The sequence below is a fragment of the Myotis davidii genome, unplaced genomic scaffold, assembly GCF_000327345.1.
Source record: "Myotis davidii unplaced genomic scaffold, ASM32734v1 scaffold292, whole genome shotgun sequence".
NCBI classification, from domain to species: Eukaryota; Metazoa; Chordata; class Mammalia; order Chiroptera; family Vespertilionidae; genus Myotis; species Myotis davidii.
The window spans coordinates 2,280,300-2,289,704 of record NW_006285042.1 but is presented as its reverse complement, the minus strand read 5'-3'; the positions used below and the strand labels follow the sequence as shown (position 1 = coordinate 2,289,704).

Genomic DNA, 9,405 nt, shown 5'->3' with positions numbered 1-9,405 from the left:
GAGTAGAGGTCTTTTACCTCTTTAGTTAAGTTTATTCCTAGGTAGCTTAATTTTTTTGGTGCGATGGTAAACGGGATTGTTTTTATAGTCTCTCTTTCTGAAAGTTCACTATTGGTGTATAGAAATGCCTCAGATTTCTTGGGGTTAATTTTGTATCCTGCTACATTGCCAAATTCATGTGTTAAGTCTAGTAGCTTTTTGATGGAGTCTCTAGGGTTTTGTATGTATAATATCATGTCGTCTGCAAATAAGGACAGTTTTACTTCCTCTTTTCCAATTTGGATGCCTTTTATTTCTTCTTCTTGCCTAATTGCAATGGCTAACACTTCCAGTACTATGTTGAACAGGAGTGGTGAGAGGGGGCACCCCTGTGATAAGACACATTTTCAAAGTGGAACAGAAGTTCTTAAAGAGATTGATTTAGACGATTAGTAACCATCAGACTTCTTTGTATGACATCAGTGTAATTCAACTTAATCTCTCTTACCAATTTAAAAGTTTTCAGAATGTATCCCAAGGTAATAACCTCTCACTTTGGTAAAAGCAGAACATCAGTTCAAAATTACACAGATGCTGAAGTGAAAGAGAAGTGGAATGTATAAATTAATCCCAGTCAGTATTAAAAGCATTGTGAGAAAAAATGTCACCAAAAAAAGGATGTTATGAATCAAAATAGAATGTATATTTGGATAATTACAATCTATAATTCTATAAAAATTGCTAGAATTCAAACATCTTTAATACATTTCTGGTGAAATCAAAGTCGAAATATAATACTTGGGATTCCTCCTTCTCCAAAGATGAAATTAAACGAATCAAGTAATTTGTTCTCTAAAATACTCTGCAAATTCCAATTCACAAGAAATATATAAAAAATGATTAACAATAAAAAGTTTATATGGATGAAAAGCTACAATTCCAGTCTTTGCTACCTCAGCAAGGTACTTTCCATGTACTACATCAATAAAATAGAAATGGCAGTTCCTGAGAACACGATCTACATTTTAATTACATTTTAAGACTAACTTTAATCTCAAAAATCACATATCAATTCATCCGTTTCCTTTTTGCTGATTTCACTTACTTAAATGCATGGTTTGCCCAACAAAGACATGGAAAAACAAATATTTACCATGTCTGTTACGTGTAACTCACAGGAACAGCTTTCAACAGAAATTCATTGATCTTCCCCATGACATTTATTTTTATTATAAATACAGATATCCAAACAATCCTGAACATATTTTTGATACTATTGGTAGTCAGCACCCACACTACTTAAAAATTAAAACAATTTGAGACAATATTCATTGTACCTGCTACTTTAGACAATTTAAATGGAAGCTCTTTCTCTAAGCAAGATGGACAAAGCATGCCATTTCTCTTTTTCCTTCTTGAGATTTTTACTTTTTAGTGAAAATCACCACACTTTCATCTTGTAAACCTGAATTCTATTTTGAACACTCCAGCTTGATGTTTAAATGACAGTGCCTTAAAAAATGGTGCTGCATTTTTTTTTCTCCTGTTACCTGAAAACATAATGTGTATACATATATTAAGTGTCTTCTTACAAATGTCCAGGTCATGTTTACCAGTTGGCATTCTGATATTTAATCAAGACATTAACATGAGTAGAAGATTGTTGATTTAAGACAAGTTTGAGATCCACTAAAAGTAATTGTTGTATGTTTGTCCTGATTGCTGTGGAAGCTTCTTTGGATAGCATTAGACGTCTTAGTTCTTGAAGTACAACTTTAATGCTATATGACTTTTGCCATTTTGCTAATACAGATAAGCTCCATGCACCTACCATTCCACTGGAATTATTTATTCCATTCATATTAATTTTTATTACAAATCTAACTGATGGAGGAGCTTCTGGGTATTTAGGTCCACATTCTACTTTTAGGCAATATATATATTTTGTTTTCATAATTTATCCTTGGTGGCCCAATAATCATGCCTGTCCACCTTGTAAGTGTCATATCTTCACCATCTTTAAGGCCCCAACTAACCGTCCTGTTGCCTACTCTTTTTTTTTACTCTATTTTTATTTTTTAAAAATTATTTATTGTCTAAAGTTTTACATATATCTCCTTTTCCCCCAATTGGTCCCCCCCCCCTTTTCCAAGTTCTTCCAATGAGCGAAAATTATGAGGAACTTTAACTCCTGTGGAGACTGCCATCTTCTTCTGTACCTTGATGCTGCTGTCAGCCCGTTTCTTCCTTCCTTCCTTTCAAGAACATCTTTCTTTCCTCCCAAGAACAGATGACCTCACCTTGCATTGCTCTTGTTTTGTTTTGTTTTCCCTCCAGGAGACACACCTCCTACCGAACAGCCAAAGTGCACTGACTTCCAGAATGCCAGCCCCTTCCGAGGCACCAATCTCAAAGTCCAGTTCCTCCTCTTCACCCCTTCAGATCCTCACTGTGGGAACCTAGTTGAAGAAAATAGTGACCTTCAAAACTCTGGATTCAATGTCACTCTGGGAACCAAACTAATAATCCATGGATTCAGGTGGGAGCTAACCAATCAATAGGATTGCCTGTGCTAAGCGCTAGAAAGTGATCATGGGAAGGTAGTGGGGAGTAAGAGGAGGAATGAATTGGCTGACTGTCACAGGTCCCATCCCTCATCTCCTGCTGTCTGTAAAGGTGTCTCATGTCAACATGAACCCATATTATGTTGTTTATTTCTGTTGGTTATATATGTTACTCCTCCCTCAGCCCTTGTCTACACACTCTCGAACAATAAATATGTGTGATCTTGGACAAATCACTCCAGCCCATGGAGCCTAAGGGAGAAGAAGGGAGTTTGTAGAGATGACCTTTCTTCCTTGAAGCGTGGTTGTATGATTCATCTCAGCCAATGAAGTCATGGGCTTTGCTCAATTACTCAGGGGTAACAGCTTGAGGTTGTTGTTTTTTAAATACAGAATTTTCTTTTCTCACTTCTTCCCTGGTTTTATGACCTAAGAAACTACCACTTATGGATGCTACTTCTGTCCCACCCAGAGGCTAGCATTTCTCAGGAATGTGCCAAAGTCTCTCGCCTGGCAAATCCTACATTTAGCCACTATCCAAGGCTGAGTGTGTGCCCTCAACCCAGGGATAGCTAATAGAGCTGAAAAGCTCATCGGGCTCCTCACTGTGTGTGCTCCTAGATCCAAAGTCACATTCCATGACAAATGTCAGTCTGCTCCTCTGTCCCATGAGCACACACTCAGAGAATGTGCTCTGATTGTTCCTGTGCTGTGACAGGCCATTGAGAAAACTTCTTTCCTGATCCCAATTGATTGGGAAGAAAGCATTCTGAAATTTTAAAAACCATTCTCTTTTTCTACAAAAGTGCTATTACACTGTAAGTTCCAGAATGATAGGGGCTGTATTTTATTTTATTTTAAATTTCTGCAAAGCACCTAGCACACTGCCTGGCTCATTTGTTGAAGAAATAAATAAGTGAATGGATAAATAAAAACATCCCCAAGAAAGTACCTATTTTCTAGAATTAAGATTGCAAATCTTAACTCTAATGTACAAATCTATCCTTTCTTTCCCACAAATCACACAAGCAGGGCCAGTGCACATGGCTTGTGTAGTTGAAGTTTTGCACACAGTGCTGGGGGCTGGGGCCTGGGGGCTAAGCGCTGGGGGTTGGGAGGCTGAAATGCAGCCTGAGTTCTGAGTCTAGCACGGAGCCGCAGCTACCTGGACAAGAGGCATCCTATCATAATTTACACAAAGGCTCCCTACGTGCAGGCAGAAGCCCTGGTCACTTTGGGACTGTCCTCCCTATGCTCAAATTGCTGTGACTTACTGCCCTTGTATCCCCCTTCCCTAGTCTTGACTTTTTTCTGGGTTTATTCTGTTAGCAGAGGTTCCCATGACAATGGATATCAATTTGGCAGATAATTTATTCTATCCTTTCTTGGCCCCATGACTAGGGCTTTAGGAACAAAGCCTTCCTGGATTGAGAAGCTCATCGGGGCCCTTCTGAGGTCAGCAGACGCTAACGTGATTGCCGTGGATTGGGTGTACGGCTCCACAGGTGCCTACTTCTCGGCCGTGGAAAATGTGGTTAAGCTGGGACTCAAGATCTCCAGTTTCCTCAGTAAACTCCTGGTGGGTGCAGAAGAGCCGATGGGGGTTTCAGCTGCACTGGAAGGGAGAGGGGTTAGCAGGAGTGAAGCAATACAGGAGGAGATTTAGGGTGGAAGTAGAGCCACCCAAGGGGCTTGTCCATCTCCTCCTCTCTCCCTCTCCTCTGTAAATTGGGTCCCTGCATATCAGGTAGAGAGAGCCAGTGGCTGGCTCCGGTCATCTCTCAGACGGAGAATGTGCTCATGACTCACACTGGGCACCAAAAGTAAAGTGAGGGGGATTACCCCTGCAGCGCCCAGCAAGAGGGCAAGGGCTTACCAGAATGAGGATTCTGCCCTCCCCAACCCGCTCACCCCTGACCTCAGCATGTGGAGCACCTGTGTCATTCCCAGGGCCCTCCGCTGCTAAAGCCTCAGGGGAAAATGCGGCCCTGTGAGACCAGGGGTCTCTGGGTCCCAAATGTAACCCACTGTAAATGTCTGTTGTAGGTGCTGGGTGTGTCAGAGTCCTCCATCCACATCATTGGTGTGAGCCTGGGGGCCCACGTTGGGGGCATGGTGGGACATTTCTACAAAGGCCAGTTGGGATGGATCACAGGTAACATTCTTCCTTGTCCATCCTCCCAGGTTTGGAGAAAAGTAGAAAGAATGCCCTGAAAATGTCTTTGTTGAGGCAAGCAGAGGGAAGTGCCAAACCTTTTGGTGTTATGATGAAGCCATCCATGATCACTAAAATTTATTTATTGGGACTCTTTTGCATAAAGTGATATTGTGTTATTGCATGAGCTCTAATATCAGTGTAAGAAGCCATGAAGTTCTTGCTAAGCCTCAGTTTCTACATCTGTGATGCAAAAATATAATAAACTAGAGGCCTGGTGCATGAAATTTGTGTACTGGGTGGGGGTGCGGGGGGAGGGCCCTCAGCCCGGCCTGCACCCTCTCGTAGTCTGGGAGCCTTTGGGAGATGTCCAGCCTATTGCTTAGGCCTGCTCCCCCTGGGAGGAGCGGGCCTAAGCCATCAGTCGGACATCCTTAGTGCTGAGGTGGAGGCAGAAGAGGCTCCCACCACCGCTGCTGCACTCACCAGCTGTTAGCCTGGCTTCTAGCAGAGTGGTGCTCCCCCTGTGGGAGCGCACTGACCATCAAGGGGCAGCTCCTGCATTGAGCGCCTACCCTCTGGTGGTGAGTGCGCATCATTGAACTGGTTGTTCTGCCATTTGGTTGATTTGCATATTAGCCTTTTATTATATAGGATGGAGACACTTTAAAATGGAGTCAGAGTTGTCATCCCAGTAGGACTGCCTTGCACATCTTATACCTAAAACCTTTGGAATGTTAAAACAGGGCAAAATAACCTTCGGACTGGGCCTTAAGCAACATTGTGTCCCAAAGAACTGTTGGCAAGGATAAAGGAAAGGAGGTATTATGTCTACCAGCTGATGACTACTGGACTGAATTAAAAACACTGTTTAGAATTCGTGTTGTTATGTTAGCTTATCTGCATCAATAGAAATGCCTTCCTTCCAGTGATGTAATGGTTCCTCTTCCCTTTCTTGTAACTATCCCTTGCTTTGTGTCCTAATCAGAACATTATGTAGATTTCTGCCTGAATCAGTGGTTCTGAATAGCTACTCTTTTTTTATATCAAATAAATGCGTGTTGCCTCTCACTTTGAAAGATCTTTCATTTTTAGGTTAATAGCTCATATCTTCTTGGTCCACTGTGGAAATCACCTTTAAACAGTATGCTAAATACTTGCAAAAGTGCAGTATTCTTCATGCTTCAGGAGCTACTGTTAATCGATTAGGGGCTAGAGTTGTGCGGAAATTACCATCCAGTGCAACAACTCTGAGTCATGTTCTACAAGCCTGTCAGAGGAGCCCCAGTGGGATGAGACCTACTTGCCCAAAGTGATACTCCATTCATTAAAAATGTCCTTCCTTCTATCACTCTATTTTCCACTCCCTCACTAGTTTTCTGTGATCTCTCAAATAAGCCAGTTGCATTTTTTAAATTTTTATTGTTGAGAGCATTACAGGTATCCCCCCAGTTTCCTTCCCCATTTCCCCCTCCACCTGGATCCTGCCCCACCCAAGGCCTTCACCACCCTATTGTCTGTGTCCATGGGTTATGTATATATGCATATAAGCTCTTAGGTTAATCTCTTCCCATCCCTTCCCCCACCTTCCCTCTGAGATTCTTTAGTCTGTTCCACATTTTCATGCCTCTGGTTCTATTTTATTCATCAGTTTATTTTGTTCATTAGATTCTTTCTTAGTTCATTTTAATTTTCAGATTCAACTGTTGATACATATGTATTTATTGTCATTTTATTGTTCATATTTCTTCTTCTTGCCGGGGTGTTTCCCTGAATCTAGAAGGGTTCAGGAATCTGGAAAAGGGGCTGTGAGTAAATTAATAAACTAGACATGAAATATAAATTTGGAAGGCATTTTGGGGAGCCAGAGGAGACCTAACTTCAGTAACCAAGCTCTCTGAATCTCTACACCCCTAGCTTTTTATTAACACAAATTGCCCTAAAGCAAAGCAGATATACATATCAAAGGTAAGATTTGGTATACTGTAGGCATTGTCAGGTTGGGGAACTGCCCTCAGCTGTCAGGCGCAGGCAATAATATATGCAAATATTTAGGTTTGGGGAAATGCTTTCAGCTATTCCAGCAGCAGGTAATATGATTCAGCCTGCTGAATATAGAAGCCCATCAACCTTTTGAGGACTTCTTGCATTTATGACCTGCTGGAATTAGCTTCCAGCACTACTTACTCCTCCTCCTCCTTCTCTTCTTCCTCCTCCTCAAGAAGACTCTTTAACATTTCATGTAATACTGGTTTGGTGGTGATGAACTCCTTTAGCTTTTTCCTGTCTGTGGATCTCTTTATCTGATTTTCAATTCTAAGTGCGAGCTTTGCTGACTAGAGTAATCTTGGTGGTAGGTCTTGCTTTTCATTGTTTTGAATATATCTTGCCACTCTCTTCTGATTTGCAAAATTTCTGTTGAGAAATAAGCTGACAGTCATATGGGCACTCTCTTGTAGGTAACTAACTGCTTTTCTCTTACTGCTTTTAAGATTCTTTCTTTGTCTTCAACCTTTGGCATTTTAATTATGATGTGTCTTGGTATGGGTCTCTTTGGGTTCCTCTTGTTTTGAACTCTCTGTGCTTCCTGGACTTGTAAGTCTATTTATTTCATAAGGTAGGGGAATTTTTCTGTCATTATTTCTTCAAGTAAGTTTTCAATTCCTTGCTCCTTCTCTTCTCTTTCTGGAACCCCCATATCCCAGAGACTCCTCATACTATCTTCATATTTTTGGTTCTTTTTCTTTTCTTTTTGCTCTTCTGATTGGGTATTTTTAGCTTCCTCATATTCCAAATTCTTGATTTGATTCTTGGTGTCCTCTACTCTACTGTTGAATCTCTGTAAAATATTCTTCATTTCAGTTAGTGTATCTTTCATTTCTGACTGGTCCTTTTTCATGTCTTTGATTTTCTCACTAAGTTCTTTGAAGTTCTCATTACAATTTCATTTAGTTCTTTTTCTGGCGCTTTCTTGTGCTCTTTCATTTGTGACGTGTTTCTTTGCCTCTGCATTTTGGCTGCCTCCCTGTGTTTATTTCTATGTATTAGGTAGAGCTGTTATGTTTCCTTGAGTTGGTAGAGTGGCCTTATGTAGTAGATGTCCTGTGGGACCTAGCCTTCCCAGTCATCTGAGCTGGTCACTCTAGGTGAGCCCCTGTGTGAGCTGTGTGCACAGTCCTTCTGTAGTTGATCTGGTAAGTTTGTGTGCAGGCTCTTTAAGGGGAACATCTGGGATCCCAGTAACCTCCGATTCCCTCAGCCACAATCCCTGCTGGTTTTTACGGCCCATAGTTTCAGACACTTTTCTTCCCAGCTCTGGAACCCTGAGCTGGGGAATCTGGTGTGGGGCTGGGATCCCTTGCTCCTCATGCAGACTTCCACAACCCATTCTGCACCTCCACCCTTCCTATCAGTCTCAAAATGGCTTCTTCTTTAATTCTCTAGTTGTAAGACTTCGGTTTTGGCCAGATTTCAGATAGTTCTGAATGATGGTTGTTTGGTATTTTAGTTGTAATTTTGATGTGGTTGTGGGAGAATGTGACTACCACATCTATGTATACCATCATTTTGATTGGAAGTCACTGCTTGCATTTTTGAATTCTTGTCTCAGGGTCTGCTTTTTGGGAGGGAGAGAGTAAGGGGTCCAAACTAAGACATGGGGATAGTAATATTTCCTTCATTATGTTTTTGTGAGGACTAGAGTGCCGCAGTCTTTTTGCAGCAAGGGTTCAGGAATCTGGAGAAGGGGCTGTGACATAAATGGATATGCTAGACAAGAAATATAAATTTGGAAGGCATGGGGAAAGCCAGGTGGAAACCAGCTCTCTAGTGGAGTGGCTTTCCAAATCTCCGGACCCACGGCTTTTTATTTACACGTTTTTATAGTTCCTCATGTTGTGGTGACCCAACCATAACATTATTTTCGTTGCTACTTCATAACTGTAATGTCGCTACTGTTATGAATCGTAATGTAAATATCTGATATGCAGGATGGTCTTAGGAGACCCCTGTGAAAGGGTTGTTCAACCCCAAAGGGGTCGCGACCCACAGGTTGAGAACCGCTGGGTTAGGGGAATTGTCCTCAGCTGTTTGGCCAGCAGCAGGGTAATATAAGCCCACCAGCCTTTTGAGGACTTTTTGCATTTATTATGACCTGCTGGACTGAGCCTCCCGCACTAGAGCGTGTAAAACTGCTCAGCAGATGGCCTGGCACATAGTGACTGCTCAAAAATTATACTATTGTTGTTACTCCATGAGGATTAATATCACTCACATTAACAAATGGTTGGTGTTATTAAGCTTATTGTAGAGCCAGAGACTTGGGTCATTAAGAGGTTAGAGACAGCAGAACAGGGGTTCCTAGCTATGGGAGTTCTGAGTTAGTTATCCACTCTTGGGTTCTTGTTGGGGGACTCTGAAACAAAAGAGCCCTTTTGGGTGGTAGCATCTGTCCCTATCAAGGTAGGTGTGTGGTGGATCTGGGAGGGTTCCTGTGGTTGAGGGGAAAGGGGGTCTTTACCATCAGTCTGTCCTTGTAGGCCTGGACCCTGCTGGACCAGAGTATACCAGAGCCAGCCTGGAGGAGCGCCTGGATGCTGGAGATGCCCTCTTCGTGGAAGCCATCCACACAGACACCGACAGTGAGCTGGGAGTTCCTCCTGGGGTGGGGGAATGAGCACAGGGTAAGGGCTAGGGGGTTGACATATC

At 42.1% G+C, this 9,405-nt stretch overlaps 1 protein-coding gene and 1 pseudogene across 4 annotated transcripts in view; one reads left to right on the top strand and one right to left on the bottom strand.

The window, feature by feature from the left end:
* Positions 1 to 9,405, top strand: part of PLA1A (phospholipase A1 member A) — a 60,974-nt gene that overhangs the window by 18,905 nt on the left and 32,664 nt on the right. For all 4 annotated transcript variants that reach the window (XM_015558503.1, XM_006755369.2, XM_006755367.2 and 1 more), the window contains exons 2-5: positions 2,317 to 2,518; positions 3,945 to 4,122; positions 4,590 to 4,698; positions 9,237 to 9,338. In XM_015558503.1, coding sequence (XP_015413989.1) covers positions 2,317 to 2,518; positions 3,945 to 4,122; positions 4,590 to 4,698; positions 9,237 to 9,338 — 591 coding nt within the window. The remainder of the gene's footprint in view (positions 1 to 2,316; positions 2,519 to 3,944; positions 4,123 to 4,589; positions 4,699 to 9,236; positions 9,339 to 9,405) is intronic.
* On the bottom strand, positions 1,669 to 2,187 carry LOC102764209 (annotated as a pseudogene).